Genomic DNA, 27,255 nt, shown 5'->3' on the forward strand with positions numbered 1-27,255 from the left:
CAAACAAAAAAGTTACAGTACAAAAATTGCTGTTTTGTACTTGAGTATAGCACAGTAATTGCATCATAGTGCTTAGGATAACAAAAGGAGGAAATAATTTTTTTATATATCCTGTATGACATTACAGTCCAAACTGTGTTGCAGGACAGATGCTATACCTAATTTTTATTATTGGTAGTTGTTAAAAATTGTTAATCGCTGTGACATTGAGTATTTTAAAAACAGCATTTGCTATCTCCTGCATTTGGAAATATATCATAAATATGAGAAGTCTTTGTCATGGTACTGCCTGTATATAGGCAGGATTAAAAATCTTGCTTAATTATATTTCAGTGTGATTGTCTAAAATCAAGTGTAACCTCAATGGATCATATCTAAAATTGTGGTTACAGTATAAGGCCATAATCCCGAGATCTGTTGTGTCGAAATGACAGTATAATGAGTGGAAGTTAAAATGTCCTCTGCTTTCAAGTCATCATGGTTGTCATTTGATTAAATAATAGTGCATTCTGTTTGATGTCCTGGCTCTATTATTCAGAAGCACGTCGGTATATGTGTCCTACGGTTGTATTATGTGCTCCTGGCAACCAGGTATCATATAGGTTCTTATTTACACACCTGCAACAGATACACTGTACATTTAGCTTGCATGTGTGCTGCTTGAATGTGGAATTTTAATTATTTCTTTTAATTATAGTGCATTCACCAAAAAGAGGGAAATCATCGGTCAGGTACCAAAAGAAACTGCTTAGTATTTGAAGGAATTTGATAATTTTGTTGTAGTTCGTAGCTTGGCAGGTGGTAATAATGCTATGCCAGCACTGTCAAAATATGAAAATTAAAGTGACGATGGGTTTTAATGAAATCCATTTGACAAATATAATTAAGGTGTTTTAATATGAAGCCCTGTAATAAAGACTACCGGTGGACTCCCTGAGGTCCTGACTAATTGTGTAGATTGCTTTTAAGCTTTGAATAGTTTTATTGGATAATGAACTGTTAAGAAGTGTTAGATCTTTCTTAAGCAGAATTTGGTTTGAAAAAGAAGAGGAGAGACAGGCCTGAGGTGTGGCATTTTAAACATAATTAGAAGAGAGATTTAAGTTAACATCTTTGATCTTGCTGTCAGTTTTTGATTAGAGCTGTAAATGCTTTAATCAAGTGCAGTGTAGTCATTACATTTCTAACTGTTTTTAAACTGCGAAATTACTGAGACACTGGCATCAGTTTAACACTTCTCGAGAATATCCAGCAAAGTTGTGTTTGAAAACTGAGTGTTTGCATTAAAATGTCAGACTGCAGTAATTTACCAATTTAATAGATCATGGCATAATTATATTTCGGTGCTCAAATAATTTTGAAGTTCTTTTAAGATTAAGCGTAATGTCCATTAGTTGAGGAGAGTGTGCCACTTTAGTTTTCATATAAAAATAATTTCTACTACTGGTTTTTTTCAATTAAAGTGATATACAAACTAGTACTTATGGTGGAAATTAATACATAGCAAATTACATGCAGTATCTGAATTATTTCCGTGGGAACAGTAGATAGGGTGATCTGCGCAATGTGGTCGCCTTCATGTCCATTTTAGAAATGGGGAAATGGAGGCACAAATAGACCCTGTAAATCAATGGCAGAGCTCATAATAACACTGTGAGAGATCTCTTCCCTCCTTCCTTCCCTCTCATATTAAATCATTGAAGACTGATCAGAATGTGTTTTACACAGGTAAATTTTTGTTGGAGCCCTAAACAGCCTGGATGTCTGTAAAATGTGAGACTGGATCTGTGCGCAGGTGTGTGAAATCACTGTGGAGCAGCAGCCGGATTCCACTTCACCTGCCTTGGCTGCCATTCATTTTAAATACAAAAAAAGCAAACCTGTTTCCAGAACTGACCTTGTTCTCACAAGGACCTTGATCTTTGGGCATTATGGAGAATCCAGATGCTTGTCACTTTGGTCTGTGAGGTTGGTGGCTGGCCCAGGCACGCTGCTGTTGGTTGCTATTGTGTTTGCTATTGCTTATCTTCTAAGTTAGGAAGAAACGTGTGCTTAGTTTGCCCTGCAGCGTACAGGACATTCACAGAAATGCACGTTAACATTGGCCTGCCAGGAGGGCCTAGAAAATGGCTAATTACATCCCGCAAAGGGTACCCAATGCCATTAGCAGCGTGGCCTGCTCGCCGACGTGTCTGAGCATGAGATGTTCTCCCAAGCTTGGGCGTCCTCCCAGAGGCTGTCCTGCTGCCGGCCTCCTTCGTGGAGGCTCCAGGTGACTTGTCCCTGCAGGATGTGACTCCAGTAGCACAGAGCAGAGAGAAGCTGCCTCGCTCGCAGCCCTCACCCAGAGCTTTAAGGGCTGCAGAGACCATAACATAATCCTAGAACATGGTTCTTCTCAGAGCACTGAGAAGGTGCATTGGGGGGGATGTCTTTTCTTCCATCCCTGTGATTTCCAGAATATCCTCAATGGACATGTACAAGAGCAGGCATTTTTCCTTCTCATATATATTCCTGCAAACTCAGCCTGGTTTTTGGAATCGGCCCGGCTGCTTTCCTGCCTGCGTGTCTCCTGACCAGAGGCACTGCCAGCCCAGCCAGTGTTTTCCATGGTCCCCGCTGCTCCCTTGCTGCGGGTTTACGGAGACAGCGGTTTTCACAGCAGTGCTGTGCGGGTGATGGAAGGCAGCATTGCAGATGGAGCTAACTAACACTTAGCTGAGGTGTGGGAAACGGGAGCAGAATCCATAGCTACGCCGGTTCTGTGGGGAAGAGTAAGAATGTAAACAAAGGAAGAACTGCCTGGGAGCGAGTGCAGAGAGAGAGCAAGAGGAGAGCAGCCCGTGGGCAGCGCGCGCGGCAGCGGCACAGGGCCGGCTGTGCAGACCTTCTGTCCTTTAGGTGCGGGTTTTTAAACTGTTTATTTCAAATGAATGCAGACTCTAAGTATTGGTTTTAAATATGATTCTGTATAAAAACATGAGCACAGACTCTAAATTTAATAAAATACACAAGCTGCTTAAGTCACCAAACAAAAATACAGATAAGTGCAGACTGACAAATGTTCTTCTATAAAGAGATGTTACTTTTTTGGCACTCACTGGTAAAGTTTGCTTATTTAGCCCAATTATTGTAACCACTAGTAGTATAGCCTTGCTTTAACTGTACACTTCTTTCTGGTTCAGGGGCTTTTGTTCCCCATGTTTTCTGAAATATGTTACTGTGTCCTCATATCATCCCGGTCTGTAGTGTGATGGTAATTTTCTGCATTCTGCATATGTAGCACTAAGGCTAAATAGGTGTTTAAGTTAACTGTAGGTCTGTAACTCATTGGCTCAGCACTGGATGTGCCTCCCTGCATTCATGTAGTGTGATACAGGACTCCTGTAGTAGCAGTATGAAGCCCTGTGAACCCCAAAACTCCAAAAGCCAAACCAAAAGACCAGGGAGAGCTGGAGCTTGAACCACAGCCAGTCTGATAAGCTGTGGACTGCCCTGTGCCTCTGCCCCTCAGCCCTCCCTGTGCAGGTGGATGCTTCAGAAATCCAGAGCCCCGATGGAAGAGTCGTCCTTCTCTGTGAGACATGACAAAACTGCTAGGCACTGCACATCTCTCAGTTTTGCAGTTGTAAATTATCTGAGGAATAACCTAACATTACTTTGAAACATTTAGTTTGTCTCCAAATTGCCAGTTAGAGAAAATATTACATTTCTAAGGGAAATTAAAGCTTCGTGAATAGCTTTGAATTCATTTTGCCTCCTCTTATAGCTCAACTTTACTTTTTTAAATTACTTTGTTAGAAACCTTGAACAGTAACTTTATTCAGCAATCTCTTTATTATTATTTTTTAAGCCTTGGGACTTTCAGCCTCCAACTTTGCAGTACAATTCTGTTATACAGCATTAGGTTTTGAGAAAGTATTTGGTTGTTGGGGAAATGAGAAATGCATTAAAAGGATGAGCTAATTACCGTTTCCTCAGCATATATAAAATATGCAATTGCTTTAATTTATGCTGTTAAACCCTTGTTTTATCATCTATTACTGACTTCTAGGCTTCTGTTTGTACTTACTATCTATAACAGGCATTTCATTTTATGAGACAAAAAAAAAAAAAAAAAGATTTCAATTGCTTCTACTGTACCCAAAAAGGAGAATGGGATTTGCAAATGATAAATGGGGAAGTTGACTAGCTAACTAATAAAGATTTGTCTTAATCAAGTATGATTTGTCAGAACAGGAGCGCACTGGGGTCAGGGCACACGCAATGAATAATACAGCATTCACTGGAGAGAAGGACCAGGCAAAAGGCCTCATAAATATGCTGCGATTACCCATTGCTAATTCGTATTCAAAGAATGAGCTGCACTGAAGCCAGCTTCGAGGTTGCTGAGCTGTTCACCTGCTTTGTGGGCTCTCCGCCGTCTAGGAAACTTTTCTTCGTCTTTTTTTTTTTTTTTTTTTCCACATACTGTTTTCAGCATGCATTAATTTGCACAGATTCATAGCTTACACTTTTTGGTCAGTGACTTTAAGGAATGCTTATTAATCATCCTTCAGGGTTTTTGTATTTTTCTTATGTCTGGATGCTTCTGTTACTATTTTGTGTTGCTTAAATATGAACACTGCAGGAATTCTGTTCAATATAAAACGCCTTGCTGAATTATGGGGCTAAAAACCGCTTTACTAACATGGAAGTATTAAAGATGAAACCAACAAATATTTTTTGGACATGTTCTCAGCTTTTCCTGACTTTCCAGTAGGTCTGTGGATCCAAGATATCCAGGGTCTACATAACTTGGAATATTGGGGAAACCAAAACTGGGCAAACAGAAATTTCTTTGTATTTGGCTCTGGTTTGTTTTCCACGGCCTGGGTTTTCATTTGTTGACATGGCCTTTTGCTTCGAGGAGCCATTTCTCATATTGAAAAGTTGAAGGTTATACTCTTTTCCAATGTCTAGAAACTGAGAAACACCAAAGAACCTTGTTCTTACTGTTTTAGCTTCTACATGGCTTCCAAAGAACCAGTTAAGAAACAGCTTCACGAATGACAAGTCTTATTAGCAGACTGTATTGTTTTCTTTGCACTGCTGAAATGTCAAGTGCTGCAGCTTTATAGTTAAATTTGATAAAAATCTCCTTCACAATTCAATTTTAAAATATATTTTGAAATTTTGATATATTTTCTTCTCTTTTAATAGCCTTATACAACTGTTTTCTATTGTTGGTTGACTAATAGTCTATCTCATCTATTCTGAATTAAACTCTGTGTTTTGAAGTAGACTTACTGCATTAAGAGTAAATTAGGTGCTGAGGTAGGTCCAACTTTAAGGTTTCCAAAGGCTCCAGCTGCTGCATGCAGCATATGAGTTGCCAGCCCTCTGCCTACCCGTGTTTCACTGTTTGAGAGGACCAGTACTTCAGGATCCAAAGTAATTATTCACTCTGCTTTGAGCTTACAGAAGATTCATTAGATGGGGGATCGTTCCTCATTAAATTATGATTGTGAATTCAGCTTGAGTGAGATGAGCCAAAGATCACTGGTGTGCTGTCTTCTTGCTGTTGGGAATCATAGTTTTAATTAACGGATGGTTTGTGCATCAAGTCTTGGAGGGCATGTTGCTGCAACTTGATTTAGGTATAATCAGGATTGCTGCTACCTTCTAACTACTCTCTGTAGTAGTCTCTGAATCAGTAGATCTAGCTTTTACAAAAGTAATTTCATAAAAGGTTAGTACTGGCTGTTCTGTAATGAAGCAGCATCCATTCCTCAAACCACAGCCAAGAGTGAGCAGGAGCTTCCTTCCATCCTTCAGATTTTCCTACTATTTAAAGTAATAGGAAAAGAGAATACTATGTATTGGCTACCAACTTAGCTTTTATAAGTGACAGAAATGGTGGTAGCAGGTTGTTTACTTACCTTGATGCACTAGCAAGGTTTCTTTTGCCTTAGAACTATTTCCAAGTAAGAGAGAAATGAGAAAATTTGAAGGGAGGAATGTGGAGCAGAGGAGCATTGCAGAGCTGGGGGATGGCTAGAACAATGAGTGGACTTCAATGTAGAGATGAGCGCTCTGCAGAATCAAAGTCTGCCACCTCCTGTGAATGTTGCTGTGAGGATGTTAGAAAGGGAGCTCAGATAGATGGGTGATAAGAAAAGACAGGAAAAAAAGATATCACTTAGTGAAAAATGAGTAGTTTTATATCAGCACATTGATATAAGTTAGGATTTTAGAAAAGGAATGATACTTAGTAAAAGAATAGGCTACTAGAGGTAAAGTTACTTCGTTTGTCACCTATCATCTTTCTCCCTTCTTTTTCCTATTTTCTTCTCATTCATCTGCCTTTTTCTTTTTGTCTTTCCCCTTGGGGAAGGATGGAGTAGGTCTAGATCTTCAGAGACATTGATTATAAATCTCTCCTAATTTCTTCTCAAAGGCAAGTGATATTTCCCCAAATATTTTTTGTCTTTATTTTGACCAAATGACAGAATGAATTCTGATTCAGTTCTCTGCATGTTTTTCTTTTTGTTCGCTGACCTCAGGATTGAGGGACTCCTTTTCCTGCTTTCTAATGAAAATAATTTCATGAACATCCATTACAGTTTATAGAAACCTTCTTTAACTTAGACAATATTTGTGTTTGAAGTTTGACAAACATCATAGACCTTGGAGGACTGGGAGATATTGAGGCCGGGAGGCACTCACAGTCAGACTAGGCAACTTGTGAAAGCTCTGGAGGTGCTGGCTGCCCTCGGGGTCTGCTCTTGACCATCCCATTTCTTTCTAAGGTTTGGCAATGAGAGTTGCTGAGGAGGCCAGCTAATCTCTACAGCATGTAGCTAATTGTGATTCTACCGTCCATTAAAATGACAATTTAACATCATTCAGACTAGCTTCTCTGTTGCAGATTTTTGGGGGTGTTTGAGTAAATCCCACATTTCAGCATTCTGTTAAAGCTCTACAAATAGTCTCTCCATAGATGTGTATCCCTTATACTATCCTTCATTTTTCAAAATTAACTGTACTTGCCATTTAATAACTTTAATGATCTAAATCCCTCCGTCTCTGATTATATTGGTTCTTCGTCTAAGAATATATCAACTGTGAACTTGCAAATGTGTAGGACTTTTACCTGTATCCCTGCACTTAAGGATGTGTCATCACCTTCTTTATGAACTTCCTGCTGTCAGAGGAGCATTTGACTCAACCCTGAATTCTTCTGACTCCTACAACATTCTCTAGCCTTGTAAATCTGCTCGCTGTCGCCTCTGAGCAGCTGATGTTTAACGCTTTATAACATATTTTCCAGAAACTCCGATTCATGATTTATCTCTCCTAGTCCCCTAAAATCTAAACTTTTAACCCATCCAAACTGAGACAGATGAATTTTGAAAATGCAGCCTTCTCTTTCTCACTCCACCTTGTATACGGTTAGAGACTTTGGGGCTGTGTCAGCGTAGTTCCCTTCCAAAAATCCCCGTGAGCTTTTGCTACGTCTTCTCAACACACAGTGTCTGTGATTGAAAAAAATACAAAACTGCATTCCCAAAATGCTGTTCCTTACTAGGCAAGGATGAACATCTCGGAACGGGAACATTCTGGCTCCTCTCACAACAATAGTGGGTTGCCGAGTTTCTTTCCTCATTCTGTGCAACGACCACATCTGGATTCTTTTCCTTGATCTCCTTTTCGCAGTGCTCATTAGACTGACCTGACTTCTTCCCACCTCTGATTGCATAATTTGGATGCACGCATCGTACACAGGACAAGATCGGGAAAGTCCTACTTCCTGGCATCTTCTCCGTGACTTGGTTATCCTTAGGATGTTTTTTGTCTTCTTTTTGCCATTTCAAAGTAGCTGTTGCTTCTTATGAAACAGATGCATATAGAATGTATATATTTTTTTTAAGTACACTGTAAGAGAAGAAGTTAAAATGCACATTTATTTATCCAAAAGCCTGGAGACGGCTTGAATATATATAAGCATCTTTAACAAAAAAAAAAAAAAAAAGAAAAATGTGTTATTGACTTGATATTATTAGAAAGTATTATTATTTGAAAAAATCTGTCTAAAAATCACTTTAGCTACTAAAGAATGTTAATACTTACATGACCGGAAGCAATAAATAAATAAATAAATAAATAGATAAATAAATAATTTAAGCACAACTTATCTTGCATCCTCAATATAGGCATGTAAGTAATAGAAATCAAGCTTTGTGGAACATGGATTGATACATAATGATGTATATATATAAATAAATATTATATATTATGATAGATTATTATGGGGAAATAAGGATATATTCAAGAGCATAGAGCAACACTAGAAGTAATCATTGTCTTTTGGGTGTATCTCAGTTTAGAGGAGGAAGACTGTGTGCTAATTTTTGCCTAAAAAGGAGGTGGGGGGGAGCATCTTAGTTCTTCCAATTATTCAGTGTTTTGGAATGAGAAATTTTATATTTTTCTTGCCAAGTCTCTCAGAGGTGATTGTGTAGGACCCAAAACACAGCATTGTTACCACATTTTTGCAGCAGTGAAGAGGCTGCTTTCCCATCCTCTGTTCAAGTAGCTTTGAGGCAGAAAATACTCAAGGTTGTAAAATTTGGCTTTCCAGTTTCCTTTCAGTGCTTGTTAATGAAGTTATTTGCTTAGAATTTCCTTTTCTTTCTGTTCGTCACAGCACAGTTTAAGACTGTGATAATCAGTGTCCTGAAATTTCTTGCCCTGTCTCAGTACATAGTAATGTAAAAGCTGCTTCTTATTCTGTAATTTTAGAACATTGTTTTATGTCACTTTGGGAGTTTCTGTTAGAAAAGATGGCATCACAGTCATTCATAGGATTTCAGACATTGATATAATAAATGGTATCCAAGAATATCCAAGAAGGAATGGACAAACCCCAAATAATCGGTATTGTTAAAATTCCATAACACAGTTGCTGGCAACATGCAGCACCCCTCAGTTTGTGCACAGGCCTTAATTCATGCAGCTTCCCTGCAATATATCTTTCACATAACTGTAGTAGCATCGTCAATGTTTTAAATTATAACTAGTCTCTACGGTTCTATACTAGATAGAAATTCTATACAGTACTGTTGGACTAAAAGCATGAATCTAGCACAGAAATGAGGGTTTGAATATTGGAGTCCTGGGGAGCTTTGAGATGTGATAGCATCAGAGAGCAATGGAGTCAGGTTTGTGCTTAGCTGTGTCGTGGGTTGATGCTGCTTTTTGTCCTGTCCTGGGCACTTTCAAGTTGCAAAGCAAGCAAAGATGCATGTTTTAATATCATCTATACGCCTCAACTTTTTGTTTGTTTTTTAATACTTTGGTTTAGCCATCTTGACCTTCCCACTGACAAGCAAGTTTTTCCATCATCAGTGAAATTTCCAGGAGTAGAACAAGGATGTAGAAAGGATCTGTTGATAAAGGTGTCAATTTATGTTTGCAAAGTTATTGTGAGATTATGTTACCTCCGTTATGTCTCTTTGTTCAACTTATGTTGTTATTTGAGCCCCAAAAAGGCCAAAGATCATCAAGTAAAGTGCATGTAGAGTAAAGCTGCTCCTGTAAAATTGATGATCCGTCCAATTATTTATCTGTAGAGGCTGCTGGGAAGAAATGCAACTATCTCGGTTCTCAGACCCCTCTGCTAGTTTGAACTTCATGGCTGAAGGTTTAATCCCTAAGTGTCATATCAACAATTTATTCTGTGATATTCTGGCTGACATGTTCTCCTTCCTTATTTATTGATGTCTTCAGTCATCGACAATGAGAGGAAAATACACTGTTCGTCAAAGTGATGGTGTTTTACCCTCACTTACAGCTGATGCTGCTGTCACGTTGATGGTTGGAAAATAAACTCAATCATTATAAAAAGCTAGGAGTGTGCACTTGCCAGTGACAGGAAAAAGATGAAAAAAAAAAAAAAAAGCCCTACAGTAACTTGCTTAAAATTGGTGGAATAAAAATAGAACTGTTTCCTATAAAGATATTTTGAGCTTTGTTTGTGAAATGCTAGCTATTTCAGCAATTTATTTTACATTTCTTCCTTTGAAAGCAAATCAACTCCTCAGACTCCTTTACATCTGTACACAAGTGCGTGTAATTTTTAGAAATAAATATTTGTCATTATTCCACCTCCTGCTACTTGGTTAGTAATTTGCTGGGTTTTTCCCTGTTTTTCCCTCTATTTTAAGGCGTTGGGGCTTGTTTTTTTTCTGCTGAAATTACACTGAATGCATATATCTCTTTGTGTATTCCCGTATTTTAAGTGCTTTGATGAAAAACAAGCTCAGTGTAGTTGCAGCCAGTAAGTCCTTTGACATGCAAGCATACACAAGGCTCTGTCTCGATTCACTTTTAGTCTACCATTTGCACGGCACCTTAGAGATATTTTAGCTCAGAAACCACATATCTTACCACATTTCACCTTTGGGAGGCATTGTATATACAGCTAAAAGTAAAGAGCAGCAAGCCAAGAGGGACAAGATAGCATAATGAGGATGTCAATTTGTGGTCAGATATCTGAGGAAATATTTATCTTACTTGTACTGTACTTGGCAACAGATAGAGAAATTTATATGTAATGCATTTCCTTAGACATTCTGCATTTCCTTAGACATTATACATGCTGGCAGAATGTATACCTTGTGTTAAATGCAGTTAGCAAAATATTTGCTTGTCTCAGGTTTTAAAAGTTTGATGTGATTCTAATTTGGATTATATCCTAAAAAGGGAGCACTTAAATAAAGCCTGAAATATTCGTGTTTGCACTAGTAGCATATTGGCAGTATTTTTTACTGCATTGTTTGCTTACAGCTCTTTAAATAATCACATTTCAAGATGCAATGCACTCACCAGAATGAAAGCAAAGCGTGATTTCTGTTGTTTGCAGGGGGGGAAAGCACTTTTTTTAATAGTATGTTGTGTTTTGGAAATATATCTGGCCATGCAGGCTGACTGTGCACAGGAATCCTGCTTGTCTCACCCTGGCTCTGTGTCCTGAGGCAAGCTGCAGCTTCTTGCCTCTCTTTCCCCATCTGCAAAATGGGAATGTTATAACTTATTTTTCTCCCTCAGGGAGAAATATAGGGAGGATCACTTAACGTTTCTATAGAGCTTTGAAGATGAAAATCTCTACGTTTGCTGCTGTTATTTCAGTCTAAGAGAAGCATCTGACTAAAGCTGTTTAAAGAGGAAAGTTTTGGCGTCTTGCGTTGTCTTTGTACCGTATCTCGAGGCCTGGATTCCTCTCACTGCTAGAATTTTGCAACCTTTGGTTCAGTGTAAGCTATAGAAGCAAACAGCCAGTATACAAATGGTGATGCCAATAGACAAATGCATATGCATGCTATTAAAAATGTCACGAGATCCCTTACAGCCTGCCAGAAATAGGCTCTGGTAGGGGCAAGACAGGCACCAGTAGCTGCCTTAGCCTGAGATGGCTGGGCATTTAAAAACATCTGTGGTTAAAGCTGAGGAGGAGAGACAGATGTTTCCTCTGATATGGCTTTTCCGTATCCTTAGAAGCGTAAGTATTAGTTAAATATACTAGGTTATAGATACTAGTGTTTTAGTAAAGGCTGCCCAGCTTTCTTACTAAAGCAAGGAGTAGGCTTAAAAAATGTGTGGCAAGTGTGAACATCCAGCATGTAGAGCAAGTTTGAAAGACTTTTGGCCTTTGTTTCTCAGAGCAAAATTTAGCATCGGTTCCCAGGGTCCAGGAAATCTCAGTGGGTTGCAAGGGGACAGCTTCTGGTTTTAATGACACTTCTTCAGTTTTATGTTGCTTGGCAGACTTAAAATTTACTATAATGATGTCTTCTTCCTTGCAGTTAGGAGGAGTGATTAGGCTATCATATGTATTATGTGCAGTTCTTTTTTAGCTTTGTTACAATCTAAACTGGCATTTTGAGGCCTTAGAGTCACAAACTATATTTTTCATTATTTAAATTTTGATTTTTTAATGCAGAACAGATTGGACAGGAGATGCTGGAAAACCTCAGCCATGACAGAGAGAAGATCCAGCGTGCTCGGGAAAGGGTAAGTTTGATAGTAAATAATTGCTGGTCTGGAATTTTATTTGCTTTGGGCAAATTCACCGTGCATGCAAAAATTAGCCGGCATATTGATTAGATTTTTAAATAAATCAGCTGTTATCACTATCACCGTCTGCAGTGATGTAGTTAAAGAGTGTTTCATATTGGCCCAGTCCTACAGAGCTTCTCTCACAGGTAGTCACACTGAAGGCAAGAACATGAAACCCACTGGTAGAAACAAGCTCTCTGTCCCCGATGTCGCAGTCAAATCTACTTCTGCCCTTTGAAGGATTTTCTGCAGTGTCTGTTGCACGGACTTCTGTGGCTTTCCACAAAACAAAGCAGTTCAGTGTTGTAATTTAACTTTTAATAATTGATCAAGCCCACTCTTTGTAGCTGCCAAGAAAATTAACTGCTAATAATTGCCTCCTTAGGATATTTGTGCAGTGATTTGGTATGAGAAAAATGCAGTAAGAAAGAAAATTAGTATTGAGTGATAGCTTCAGTCTTGCTATTTTAAAAGGCAGTTTTAAACTCCCACCAGCTTAACAGAAGGAAGTTTGGGGCTGATATTATAAAAATATGCATGTTAAACCAATTTGTAATTTGTGGCTTTAGATATGCATGTGTTACCTGAGTCAGGAAAACCTGGGTTCGCTCTGACAGAGGGTCAGCTAATGGCATTTCAGAACATGGGAGGGGGACATGTGTGACACCATCTCTTCCAGTCAGTGCAGAACAATGATTCTTGTCCATAGGACAAGTCTGCAATGTCGGAAGCAGTATTAATCCTGCTCATGGAAATATAGGCTGGCTTAACACTGGACTGTTAAGTTGCCACCTTTTTCTCAGTTTCATCACTTCTTAAATAGAGTGGTTATCCCTTCCCCTTGAAAATGGCTTTAAGATCTACTTGTGAAGAATCTTTATTTTCATTTTTTAAGAAAGATAAGAGATTCATTATTAGGAAAAAAATACTTAACTTTCTAGTCCTCGTCACTGCCCTGCTTTGCATGCTGGATAACAGCTTTCTCTGCGGAAAGCAAGAAAGTCAAGGACCTTTTTGACCACAGAAATATCTAAGGCTACTGGCTGTCTAGTGTCCCACATGTGCAAAGTTTCTTGCTGTTGTTTCTGTCTCTCCTGAATCTTGTTTTGATGACAGAAGGGAATAAGAGTAGGAAAGGAGCTGTGGTTAAAAATATTGAGGAGAAAAGGGACCTAGATAGAGCATAATGAGATTTGTTTTACAGACAGGAGTCTCAGTCTTGAGAGTAAGACCTGCTTGGGGAGCCTCCTACCACACAATCGTTCACAGTTGACCGAAGAGAGCAGAGGTTTAAAGACAATGGCCACAAAACATGTCTCTGTGCTGAAACCTTTTGGAAGTTTGAGCCTCCAAATCCTTCCGTCAAACCAGAGGAGAAGTTCTTTGTTTGCATTCTCTCCAATGGAGTGAGAAGGAGCTTTCCTGTTTTATGAGTGAAGTCAATATTTATTTCTGTGTGAAATAACAAGTGGCAGCTTCTTAAAGTGCAGCTCTGTGAACGCAGACAAGATAAGATATCTGTGTAATTTTTGTCTTATGCCGCCTCCATGGAGATCTTCTTTACTCTGCAGAACTGAAGAGGATGCCCGGTAGCCCGTCCCATCCACCCATAGAACACGTCTAAACTTTGGACTAAGAGATTTGCCTCTTCTGTTCAGATTTCTGCTCACAGTATTTCAGCAAGATCTCACCAAAGCTCCTAACTCCTCCAGAACCAGAATTGACTCTGTTTGTGATATTTTATCCAGAGTGCTGAACAGATACTTTCCTTAGTGTCCAATTTTGCAAAGCTAAATCATCTTACAGGCTTATAGCTGACCACTGCCACTTAAGACTCCTGTATCTGTCTCAGGGAGTTTTTTTTGTCTGAATATCTTTGACTAGTAAAGCTTCATATGACAGCTTTAATGAGGCATTTTCTGTCAGAAGATATGATCTATACCAGTTGCTTTCTCACATCCTGGGCATGAGCTACTTTAAATCATTAAATATAGCTAAATCATTAAATATAGCTGAGGGATGTGAGCCAGTATTATTCAGCCAACTTTACAGGCATCTGTCTCATTTCTCCTCCCCTCATCACATCCCCAGTGACTACTAAGTCTGAAATGCTTTTCTGTTTCTATCTGGACAAGTAAACCCTAGGCAAAGGAGGTGAATAACACGTATCCCTTTCTGCCAAAATCCTCAGCAAAGTTGGAGAAAGAGAAGTACCATTCTGATGACTCTCCAGTTGTCAGTATAACCTTTCCGTTGCAGTTCCTTCTGCCTGAACAGTCTTTTTTTCAATGGCAAGACCTGTAAGCTACATGAAGCAAGATTAAAAAATATATGTATGTGTATTGCAATTCGTCCAAAGACCTCGTCATACATGGAAAGTCTCAAATTGCAGGCTTTTACTTTGTGCCACTTAAGATTTTTTGTTTGAAGGATTTGGGAAAGATCTCCATTGGAGTCACATGGCTGGGCCTGTCCAGAATGTCCATGCTCACATGTGCAGTCAGAGATGATTTTGATTAACCTTTTTTTTAAAATCCCAGGAATGAGAGTGTTTCATCAGTGCATAGTACCTTTACACTTAATACATGGAAGCATCGTGTTATCAACCAGGGGAACAAACTTTTAGAAGTTTACTTTGTGAAAATTTGAACTCTTTTCCTATGAGGAATATTTAATTGTTAAGTGTCTGTGTAGTTCTGTTAAAGTTCTCCTGACAGGAGTGTGAATGAAAAAAAATACTAGAGATAACCTGTGGTGTTTGGAATAAATGAAGATGTATTATGCGTTTTACATATGTACTAACATCCATGAACAGGAATTTGCTAACTACATATAGAAGTCAATAGAGAGGGTAGAAGCTCTGCTACAAGAGTCACATAAGTTAAATGGATTATACACAATTCTAAAAGAGGCAACATTTTGGGATAAAGCCTTAACTTAAAGTATAAAGTAAACAAGATATCATCATCAGGTTCTTTTCCATTTTTTTTTCTCAATATGATTTTTTTAAAGGAGCTTTTCTACAAACTATGTAGATTTGTCTTTGCTAATGTCAAAGCATCTTCCGAAAGGTTTTTACTGCAGCATTTCTGTGAAACAAGAAAGTGCCCCAAGGAATCTACCATTTAACAGGTTAACATGCCACCAACTCTTTGGCTTATTATTGCAGAGCAGTGATACTGATAAAGAAACTATAGAGGAGCCACCATTATATTTATTTCTTAAATAAAACCAAACTTGTGATTTGAATTGGTTTTCTGTCAGTGCAGGAAGAAAAGATTGGGGATTTTTTAGCACTCTCCTGAGTTGTAGAGGTGTGTATGTATTTGTTATTTTTGCCTTCTCTTTTGCCCTTTTTTTTTAACCGTAGAAATATCAGGTCTTCGTGCTTAGAGGACTTTGTAAAACCTCTAAGATTCAAATTCCCCTTCCTAACTATCGGTACTGATTCTAGCTGTCAGGTAGAATCCTGCAGCAAAAAGAGGAAAGTTAGGATCAAACATACAATGGTAAAAGGGAGAGAGCTACTTTTCTGTAAAAAGGGAGAAGAGCCCCAAGTGTTAAATGCTTCTTTATGAATAATAAAAGAGCAATGTAAAGAATACATTTGTACTTCAGATTCCCTTCTAGCATGAATAAGAACTTGACTTATTAATCAGACTTTTTAAAAATTATTGTGACATTTTTTATTCTTTTGCTTGTGTCAAATTGGGCTAAATTACTCTTCTGGAACTTGAATTGTCTGGATGAATCAGGAAAAATCGGAGGAATGGCTCTCCAGGACGTGGTGCTCATCACTGTCCCATCAAGGCTGCTAACTCTAGAGGTCTGAGAGTCCCTGCAGGCCTTTGTATTGAATAGAGTTTTGCTAACAGCAAGTTCTTCTAATGTCTTTCAGGCTCAGCTTCTGCTTGGTATTGCCTTAATCGTGTTTACATTAAACTCTGTTATACTAATACATAGTTTTTACATGAACAAAAACAAAAAAAAATTGTACTAAAGGTTGCGTGCCATTGATTGCAACTACTGATTTCAGTAGTAAGCATTAAATTTGGTAGCAAATATTTATACTATCAGTCTCCAAAGTAGAAAATCCTTTTAATAATACTGCTATACTAATATTGAAGATAAAATAGTGATTTGTTATGATGAAGGTGATTTGTTATTGGAAGATTGCCACTTTTCTTGGCAGTGTTACTCTTTTCATGGATTTATAACCCAGGATGTGTTTTGTCTTCTACAACAAAGTTTCTTTAATAAGTAAAGTAAAAACTTACTCATTAAGAAACTAAGATAATCCTTTCAATCGGAGTTGATAATGGAGAGATAAATATGTAAATATTCAGGTATCATAAGGAGAAGCATATTTATATTTATGTACATGTAGCTGTGTTTCTGGGCATGTTAGAAACAGTGGTGCTTACTATTTTATTACTGGCAATCATTTACAGGTTTTGATGTTCTGCTGGTTCCAAGAGCTTTTGAATATCAAAAGATGTCTCTTCTTTAGTTAGCAGTAGCTAAAGAGGCAATAGGAGAGTAACTCTGTTATTCCTATATACTGTAATTCATCATTTCTAGACCTCCTTTTGTAGGAGACTAATAAACATAAAAAGAAAAGGGAGTTTTTATTCCTTTTTATTAGAGAAACAGAAATGACTATTCTTTCTTCATATGAATTTAGTTTTGTATATAGCTTCTCTTAGTTTCTTCGATTACCTTGTTTTATTCAGTTGGGCAGTTACCTATTTTGCAAGATTTTTTTAGAGAGCTCTAGAACCAATCCGTTAATTCAGTTCATCTTTACATGGTTAAGTACATACTATTTACATATTCTTATAGCTTGCATAGTCAACATTCATAAAGTATTTGGGCTGCATTTCAGTGATGACCAGTTGAAAGTCGACACAGGTGGCATTGGTAAGAGGCAGTATGGGCTTATTTCTTTTACACAGAGCAGTAAAATGACATTGTTCTGTTGTACTGCTTTTTCTTTAAACCTAGTGTCTTTGAAAAGCAAAGAAAGAAAGATGTGTTTGTTTCTCTTTTGGTAAAGCATCAGGCACAGAGCACATGGCTCTACCTTCATCCCTTGATGCGCTCACTAATATTCAGAACCCATACGGATGCACACATCCGTGGGAATTATGGACAGCAATCTATATAGCTTCTGCCTTCAACACTTTATTTGTAAAGCTTTGCTCTGTAATCTGGTTCATCTTTGTTGCCTCAGTGTTGTGCTTTCCATAGGTTTCATCTTTATTTAAATGAAAAGCAGATGAAACCTTTTTAAATATCAGAGTTTAGTGGATATCTTGCATGTAAATTTGTTGTGAGCTAAAACAGAGGTAGATTGAATCAAATGACAGCAGCAGTGTCTGTTCTTTGTACTGAAGGGAGTACATGGGCCTTTTGATTTTAACAGGACTCTTTTCTCCTCAGCTCAGAGAAACAGATGCAAACCTGGGGAAGAGCTCTAGGATCCTGACAGGAATGTTGCGAAGGTAAGGCCAAGGTAGGGACACATCTCTTCTTTTTTCCCTCTCTCCCTCTACACCTTTATTTTTAGCTTAAATCCAACCTCAGCATTTTGCTGACTTGCTTGACTTTTTTCACGCCAGCTGCTGTATAGAATTTGTTCAAATGAATGCTGATAAAAAAGCAGACATGGTTAGATAAAAGGTTTTATCACAGCTAAAGAAAGAATTTTCTGCAGACTGAGGGATTCCGTCTTTTTCCATCATTTATCACTTTTTCTTCTTTTTTATTTGTTTTTGTTGGCATACTGTTCTAAAATTAGGCTTTATGATAATGATAATGACTCCTGAGTTTTTTCGGGATCTCAGTGTTTTCAGTTTTTTTACATGTTAGTTTTCATGTGAGATAGTTTGTAAAAGCGTTAGGGCAGTGTAAATTTGCACGCAGAGGAAAAAGATAAGATGATCCATTCTGTTTGAAAGGACTGGGCAGACACACTGTCAAACCTTGTGCTTTTAACATATTTCTTCCATGTTTGAATGTTATGAAAATTACAGTTAAATTACCTGGGAAGGAAACATTAGGAACTTCCTAAAAATCTATCTGGGATTGCACTGAGGGAAGTTACCCAGCAATTACCAACCACCTTGAATTTACATCAATGCCTTTCCAAACAGCCTTTTTGAATTAGTGATATCTCTGGATATGTGTACTTTTTACTTAATAAAGCAGCACCCAAGTGTCTCTGTGATGTCTAAGTTTCTGTGCTGTTATTCAGCTTCTTAAAGAAGAAAAGCCTCACTCTGATAAGTGTGTATTAAGAGGTATTGGATGCTATGAAACACATTTTTAAGGGACTTTGTAGAATCCTCGGAAGAGTTCAGTATGAAATTACCTTTCCCAGGCTTTTTACATTGCATGTATTTGCTTAATACATTTTCCTTAACAAAAACAAAACAAAAACAAAAAAAAGACATTTTAGCATAGTTTTTCTTTTACCACTTGACTTGGAAAATATCAAAACCAGAATTTAATAAGTTGTTCTTTAGCAGAGGCCTTATCTTTTCATAACTCTCCTCAGAAAAAAAAAAAAAAAAAGCTTTGTTAGTTCCTTGCATACAGAGTTGACAAAGGTTAAGATGCCTGACCTTCGTGCCTTCATTCCATAGCTTTCTTACAATTCCAACTCTGAACCGTAACATATAAAATTCTCTGATTAAGAGTAATATGTAAATGACACAAGCTAAATTCAAAATCTATGGAGAAAGGAAGTGGCAATTGAAAGGGATGGTTCAGTGCTTGTAGACAATCAAAATAAAATATAAAAAAAGAAAGAAAGAAAAGACACAACCAAGCCCAAGTCTCCCCAGGAAGGGCCCTGCGACATGAGCTGTAACGAATATTCTGCATATGTCTCCATTTTGTCAAATCTCATTAAAGGGGTTTCTTGCTTTATGTCAATTGAGCTGTCCAAAAATCATTCATCATTTTAGTGTAAAAAAAAATCATGCAGTTATTTAAATAATATCATATTAATGTTAAAGTTCAGCTGTCACTTAATAGTATGGCTTAATCAGACATAGCATTTAGGAAAAATAGTTTTTTCGGGCTTTACTTGGCTTTCAGGTTGGCAGATTCAAATAAGGATTTATGGGTTTCTAAACCAATGTATTCTTTCCATGTTTATGCTTGAGGTACCTCAGCCTTTTTTGCAGCACCCTGTAGTCTGTTATTTTCAATAAAATAAAGTATCTCCTCATATTGCGTTTGAATACATTTGCAAGTAATTTGGAGAAGCTGAAGCAAAAACATATGCTGCAACCTTTGACTTTGTTTTGTGTTTGGGAATCACAGTTAGGAGTCCTAGTTTATAAGTGTTCCATAAACTAAATGAAAAATACGATCTTTCTGAAATGTACTTGGGGTCTTGTTTTCAGACAAAAGGATTATGCAGTGAGACGCCAACATGGCATGTTTCTGTGTGCCAGAAGGGCACCAGGTTTGCTTTTTCTATGGCAAAACTGCTGAACTGTTACTCAACACTGGGATTTAGATTCAGTTCAGGTAAAGAAATTCCTGGACATAGATGCAGTTTGCTGTAAAAGATTCCCAAGATGTTATTTAAAAACACATAATAGATGGACTCCTTGGTGAATTTAATTTGCTTTATGACTGCTGGGTAGAAGTGCCTAGTTTTCCCAGCTTGAGAAGCTCTGAAATGCTGTTCAGTCATAAGAAAAATCGTAAAATACAAAAGCGAAGAAATCAGCACAAATTAGATAAATCAAATGCAATGTCAGAGAAATAATTACCGCAAATTGGCAGTTTGTGCCCTAATTCCACTCATTTCACTAAATGACACACAATGTTTCACTTTAATTTAGGAACAACGGTGAAGGACTATATTTCGCATTATTATTTTACAGAAAAGGTAGTATTAAGTTAAACATTGTTCAATGTAGTTGCCAAAGCCACACGTATATTTGCAGATATTCTTGAGTTTGTATGCTGGACTAGAAACCTATGTATCAAATGAATGCGTCACTACTATTTTTGCTGCACAGAATGGGTAAATTCTTTTTAATTGGGCCTGATATATTGGTTAGATATTTAGATAGGCAGGATTCTTAATGAGGGCTAAATTACTCCCTTTGAGGGACTTTTTGTGTATTTGTGTGTAAAATATTTGTATGTTCTTGATGTAGGGAAGAGGAAGAAAAATGGGAACAGGTTTTATGAGTTGGTCTAGTCAGTAGTAGAAAAAGGACAGATCTTCCTGTCCTTGTTAGTTGCTCTAGCAGCTTGAATTAGCCAGATTTGTGTATTGGAATTTGTTATCTGACAGTATTTTTTGTATATTTTTAAGGAGATTGTTTTAGAATGAACGTTTTAAAATGTTCTCACTTTGAAATATCTTTTCCCTGCATTCTCAAATATACCTATTTTTTCTGTATACAAATCTTCTGAGACTCCTCTAAACTGGTATGTTACACTTATGGCATTTCATTACTAGGGTAATATCAGCATTTTGATAGGAATTTTTGAAAGTCTGTCAAGTGAAGGAAGAAAATAAAGCAAAATGAGGACATTAATCATCTGCTTTTACATGTAACTAGATTTCTGGGCATCTCAACATATTATTTTATGATTTCTGTTTAATATTGTGGGACTATAACAGAAGCTCAGTATAGTTTTGTTCACAGAATTTTCAAATGATAAATTCTAGCATAAGGAAATGGCAACTTTCATGATCATCTGTGATGTTGCCATCTCAAACATCTACCCCTTGGCCTCTACCCCATTGTGAAGTGGGAAGCACACAGTGTGTTAGAAAGAGGCAGAAGATAATATTTTCTGAAACCTACTTGGTCTTTCAGAAAGGAATATCTCGTTTGCCTGTATCCTAAGCCAATAGCCTAGAAAAGCTTTTAAGAAAGGAATTTGGACGGTCTCCAAGCCACATACAGCCCAGTGGGAAACAAACAAATGTAAAAAGAACCATATAAAAATTTCAGTAGATTTGAATCTTTATCCCATTAGCAGATATATTCTACCTATCCCCCTCCAAACAACAGGAAAATATTTTAGAAAAATATCTACTGCCCTGCAGAATAACGTTTTATTCTGTCTGGCTCAACAAGAATTTCTGATGCCAAAACTCTATATTTTATCTACAGATTTTCATCTTCTGAGTTGTTGCACTCAATGCATTGCAAAGATATGAACACATCTGCTGTTATAAAAGGGGCTTTCAAAAAAAATAGGCACTAGCTTCAGCTGATGCAAAGAAAGCAATAAGCATTCAGCTCTCAGGTGATGTATTATATGACCTGCCAACATCTGCATGACCACTGTGACCGCAACCAGAAACATGGAATGCCTCCCCCTCCATGTTAATGGTGTCATACTTCTTCATTCTTCTTTCCAGGAAAATTCTGGTATTCCTACCTTTGAATTCCAACAGTCTACAATCCCCACAGTTATTTTTCAAAATTTCAGAGAATCACAGAATAATTAAGATTAGAAGGAACCTCTACAGATCATCTAGTTCAACCACCTGCTCAAAACAGATGTAATCAGGTCAGATTGTCCTGATGGATGCCTTTGGGGTAGGAGAGTCCACAGCCTCTGGGCAACCTGATGCAACAGTTGACCACTCTCACTGTTAAGAAATTGTTCCAGGTTTCTAATTTAGATTCCCATGGCACAGCTTGTGTCCATTGCCTCTGGTTCTAAGTGTTTTAGAATCTACCAGCAGAGTTTAATCAGGGTTGCACTCATTCCCAGCAGTTCTCAAATGACTTCAACTGTTGTGAAAAAACCTCAGTGATCATTAGGTAGAGGTGAGACTCCATGTAAGGAGAACCTGTGAACAAGAGGTGAGGTGCTCCACTACCAGCCAAAGACTTGATGGGATGGTGAGGAAGCAGTGGATCTGTAAGGATTATTTTTGCTTTTTTGTAACCCCATAAATGTAAAAATTTCATTGTATTCTGTTCTGCCTTCTTTCTTTGCTGGCAAGCCCACATTTTCATACACAGAACAACAGCAAGAAGGACATGTTCCTGTTGAGACAAACTGAAACAAATGCTGAGAGAGATAACACTGTCTTTTTAACTACCCCTACCTTGATTTTCCCTATCAGTCTCTTTTTGCACACCAAAAAGATCCATAACAACCTTTTTCTTTTTTTTTTAAACTAAAGCCTATTTCAATGGCACTAATAAAGCAGTGACTGCTGAATTTCTGCGGTTGTTGGTGGAAGGTCTTCCTATAGCAGAAATTTAGAGAGAAGTTTAGTTTGAAAGACGTTTAACATGCAGTTACCTTGCCTTGTTCTTGCACTAAAAGAGAAATTCCCCTTTCCAGCAGAAACTTTACATGTTTGGTGCCAAGCCAAGAGGAGTTTGAGTAAAAATTGTTTTAACAGCTTTTTGGTATATAAATATATTTCTATTTTTATCTCAAGATGTATTTCTACTCTGAAAAATGATTGAAATGATAAATCCTTTTGCAATATGTCTGTTCTGTGTTGAATGTTTACAGCTGCAGTTGTTTACTTCAGTAATTTAGGTCTTGATTCAGGACATTTAAGCATATGGTTAACTTAAACCAGAGGCACAATTCCCTCAACTTCAGGGAGACTGAATAAGGAGGGGAATAAATGACAGAGTCATTCTTGGTCCTCTCTTAGAGCTCTTACTGTGCTCTTTGCTCAAGGCTTCTTCGTAGTATTTCTATTGTTAAATGGGAATCATAAAATATATATGATGCATTATAGTATTTGTTACTGTTAGTGGAAGTCTTAACGGTGTTTTTTCAATTTGCTAACTTTGATTTTTTTAACATAGTTATTTGAGTACTATATTTTTGTACATATTTAAGTTTGAACATGCAAATAATCTTTATCCATTGCGGAGTGTTCACCCTTTTCAAAATGAAACTGTTCTGTGACAATGTAAATCAAAACACAGTCTTTAGATAAGGAACATTTAAGTTTGTTATTTGAGAATAAATCTAAGCACTAATTAGTATTGAATAGCACTTTTCCCCTAACTTTAAAAAGTAAGTTTATTTCTTTGTTGAAGTGATAGACAAAACATCTGGAAAACATAAATGTAATGTCAGCAAAATTCCTGAGAGCAAACATTCATAATTAGGAATTCAACCAGAAAACGTGTAAACTTTGAAACACTGCAGATAAAGGGACACACTTATTTTGGAAATAGAGAGGTGCACAAATATGTTTGAATGGTGAGAATTTTGACATAAAGGTGAGATGGAGTGCATTCCCTACTCCTAATTTAGATATGGCATGAACTTTCCTGTGTAAGATGCTGGTCTTTATTAATTAACTAAGAGCCATTTTCTACAACTTGTTAATCTTGGACAATGTTCTGTATGTTTGGAAATGACAAAATGCTGTTGAAAAGTTAGACTCAGATTCTACTTTCACTCACTGCTAGAGATACTTTCAGTTTGTGCATCACAGAAGGTGCAAAAGTCTTTTGAGATGTATAACCGGCACAGCTACCAAAAGCAGTAAACATGAAGAATTATGAGCAATATATTAAAGATACCAAATTCCTTACAGTGTAGGACCAATTTCAACTTTGCAAGCATGCAGCTGTGCTTAATTTAATGTTACCCCATCCTTTACAACCTTTCACTTCCAGTAGACTACATGATGCAGAGTTATGTTTACTCCAGACCTGGAAAAAAGAGGAGCATGTTGATTGATCTTTACATTTTATAACATAAGTGCATAGGATAAAATAAAGACTTTGCTGTAGTCTTTATTGAACAATTTGTGTTGCAGCCTTGGTTTTTTTTTTTTTTTAGATTTTTGGAAAGCTTTTCTCATGTGTCCAGCTGTCTACACTAAGTCCGTCATGAGTAAGGGTCTCAGCATTTTTCAGACAAATTTTCTAATTCTTTTTTTTCTTTTTTTTTTTTTTTATTAATATACAATGGCCTTTATTCTATACTCTCCATTCCCTCTTTTATATCATGTGGAATTAGTATGTCATTTGCCCCCCTCCATCTATTAGTGTCCAACTGAACATCTGGTAAGGACATTATCTAAAGCACAGTTGTGTTTCTGAAGGAAAGCAGGGTCCCAATGGAGAGTTGCCCAGGCTAGTCCTACACTATATAAACCATAACTGTAAAGCATCGAAGTAGGCTAGTAAAGCATCATAAATATCATGTAACCCTTTGTGATAGTTCTGTATATTGAGATATGGTTACTATCATGAAGCATCTAAAGCCTAAAAAGGTTTGCAGTACTTTGTGTCATGAGTGAAACAAGGGTATTTCATAGCCAGCAATGTCATGTCTGGACCTCAAGAGATATGCCATCACATACTTTCATGAGAAGGCATGGTTCATATCAGTAGATCAGTGCAGTGTTTTCTTGCAGTAGTTCTAAGTAATGTTCAGTTGGCTGAATTCTCTCTGACATGACAATAGTGGATGTTGCAAAATTGTTTTGAATGTGGTTAGATTGTTTACGTGATGCAGAGCGAAGTAGGGATCCCATTAGCATAAACTGACATTGACAATTCCTAAAATAATGGGAGACAACTCTTGAGAAGTCAGCGAAGCCAGACTTCTTAAGGCCCTCAATAACTGTCACCCTATAACTGTCACAGAACAATATGTCCCTAAATTTCACACATTCTGTTTGCTGTGGGGTGTTTTAAACCACTAATTTATAATGGTTTATAATTTCTGATCACAGACCTACATAATGTCTTGCTACGTGGCTATTCCATTTTAATCCGCAAATTTGCCCAAAGGGAAATGGAATCATCATCTTGGAACCTCAGAAAAGTTCATCCCTTTGTCTCAAGGCAGGACCAGCTGTCTCCATATCAGTCCTGACAGATTTTCATCTGACCTGACCTGCAGTGTTGAATGTTCCTTATTTTCTCAAATGTATATTCCCTGGTTTTCCTAATGTTTAGCCCTTTCCCTGAGTGGACAGAGTGCTTTTATGTGCTCATGTGTTTGAAGAGGTTTCTGTGCTCTGTCATGGCACTGCAATAATTTGGGCTGTGGAAAATAATTTCTGCTGAGCTTTTCAAGAATTAGAGAATGGGGGTAAGAGTGTACAGAACTAAACTATGATTTCCAGTTTTCATCAATCCAAATCTTTTGATGGGATTCTGGAGTGTAAAACTGGAAGAATTTAGTAGTGCAAATTCTAGAATTTGAGCCTCTTCAGGCAGTAGCTTAATGTGTACATAACAGATCTTTGGAAATATAGACACCAAAATTAAAACATTCCTATGATGCTGTATATCTTCACCAAAACCAGGCTATATGCTAAATTGGCTAAAAGTAACATTTGAAACCTAAATGAGATTGACAAAATACCAAAAGCTAAATTTTGTGGCACTTACAAGTTTTTAAGAAAAAAAGCCACAATATTGTTGGACCTCAGAGTTTTTAAAAATATTTCTTCTTGTCTATCTGGTATTTGGATGGGGAGTGGTGTTTTATGACTTAAAACTGTCATGATATCAGAATCCTGCCCTATCTGCTAATCTTTCAGAGTAGTTTACATTCTAACCTGTAGGGACAGGTCTGAAATTGGGCTATATGCAAGAATACCTGTTAGATGAGTGACCAGCTATTTGACCAACTAGTTTTGGGGGAGAAGGGTGTGCCTGTGAGTGGGAGTGTTTTGTTGTTGTAGTTTTGCAAATAAGGCCATAAATGATGACTGTAAGAAATCAACAGCTAAGGAAAAACATGATCACTTAGCATTTGTTACAGATAAATTAGTGCTGCTGTGGGACAAGAGCAAAACTGAGGGAGAATTTATATCCTTGCATAGCATGTAATTATGTTGTATTGGACCTTTTAAACTCCGCGGAAGAAATGTTCACACATAGCTAACCTGCTGAGCATCTGTCTGAAGAATAACAAAATCATGAATTAGAAAGTGTGGTCTTACAATGAGAGATTGTTTAGCCTACTTGGTGGTAGGGAGAAGGAAAACGTGCTCATTTTATCTGGCTCTTATATTTCAAATAATATGGAAGATTTGACCCTGATCAAGAAAGCAAATAAAAGTCAATATAGAAACTGAACAAAATGGGAAGACCAGAGAAAAACAGCTTTACCATAAACATTTACCATAGAGAGCCATTTATGCTATCTACAGTGTTCTTGTAACTCTTTGTAATTCATTGAAAAATATTGGAATTACTGTAGACTTGTGTCTGGAGTAATAAAAACTCCAGATAATAAAAAATAATAAAAAATTAAAAAGAGAGACTCTTGCAACCTGCTTGCTCGGGGAAAATTGTACATTTTAAGTGCTCGTGTTCCTTTTGTCTTAGAATCAAGATTAAAACAAAAATATTAAAAGTCATTTATGAATTTCTATCCTTAGAAAGAACTTAAAACTTAATGAATTTGAACAATCTAGAGTTAAAACTTATTAGAATTATTTTAGTAAGTTAGACTGTCTTTGCTGTTGAAGATTTTGTGGGCTAGTCTCTCTAACGATAAGTGTTCAAAATGCCATGGGATCACAGATTGCTGTAATGGACAGTTTGATTCATATATTAGTGACTTACATATAAGCGTATTTTGGATTTGCTTGCTAGTTCACATTACATGTTGTCCAATTATGTGTTCTGAGGAATTGCAGTGTATGCAATCGTGCATATAAGTGATGTTAACGCGCTCGAATTTATAAACATAGCAGAAGAGCTTTTCACTGGCTGAACATGGGCCTTCTACAAAAGTTGATTTTTTTTTTTCTGTGAATGTTAACATGGCTTAGCTTGCAGGATTCACTATCTAGCATTATGCCTAAGAGCTTTTTTTCTAGCTTGGACTTTGCTGTATTAACTAAATGCCAAAAGGTTATTATAGCATTTGCAAGTTAGAACAAGGTCTTTATCTAGATCCGTTCAGGAGATCTGCTGATAGCTTACAAACACAACACTAATGGACAAATTTTCTCTTTGTATAAAAATTACTTCTTAAAGTTATTTCTACACTGACGACCTGCCTTCCTCCTGATGCCCAGATGCTCAGGCAAGCAAAGGGCGGTTGCATCCTTCTATGGCCCACTTCTCATGGCTGCAAACGACACATACAAGCAGAGAGAGACCTGGTTGTTTGTGAGACCTGGTTGTTTGTGAGACCTGGTTCTCT

The 27,255-nt window shown here is 37.3% G+C and overlaps 1 protein-coding gene across 4 annotated transcripts in view; it reads left to right on the forward strand.

The window, feature by feature from the left end:
* VTI1A (vesicle transport through interaction with t-SNAREs 1A) overlaps positions 1–27,255 on the forward strand; it is a 251,075-nt gene that overhangs the window by 136,261 nt on the left and 87,559 nt on the right. For 2 of the 4 annotated variants that reach the window (XM_026050558.1, XM_026050559.1), the window contains 2 exons: positions 11,984–12,054; positions 17,542–17,603. In XM_026050558.1, the coding sequence (XP_025906343.1) occupies positions 11,984–12,054; positions 17,542–17,603 (133 nt within the window). Of the gene's footprint in view, positions 1–11,983; positions 12,055–17,541; positions 17,615–27,255 lie in introns of all 4 variants that reach the window. The other 2 variants (XM_026050560.1, XM_026050561.1) reach the window with 1 other exon arrangement.

This window comes from Nothoprocta perdicaria, unplaced genomic scaffold (genome assembly GCF_003342845.1).
Source record: "Nothoprocta perdicaria isolate Ctin4 unplaced genomic scaffold, notPer1 scaffold_7, whole genome shotgun sequence".
Taxonomy (NCBI): Eukaryota; Metazoa; Chordata; class Aves; order Tinamiformes; family Tinamidae; genus Nothoprocta; species Nothoprocta perdicaria.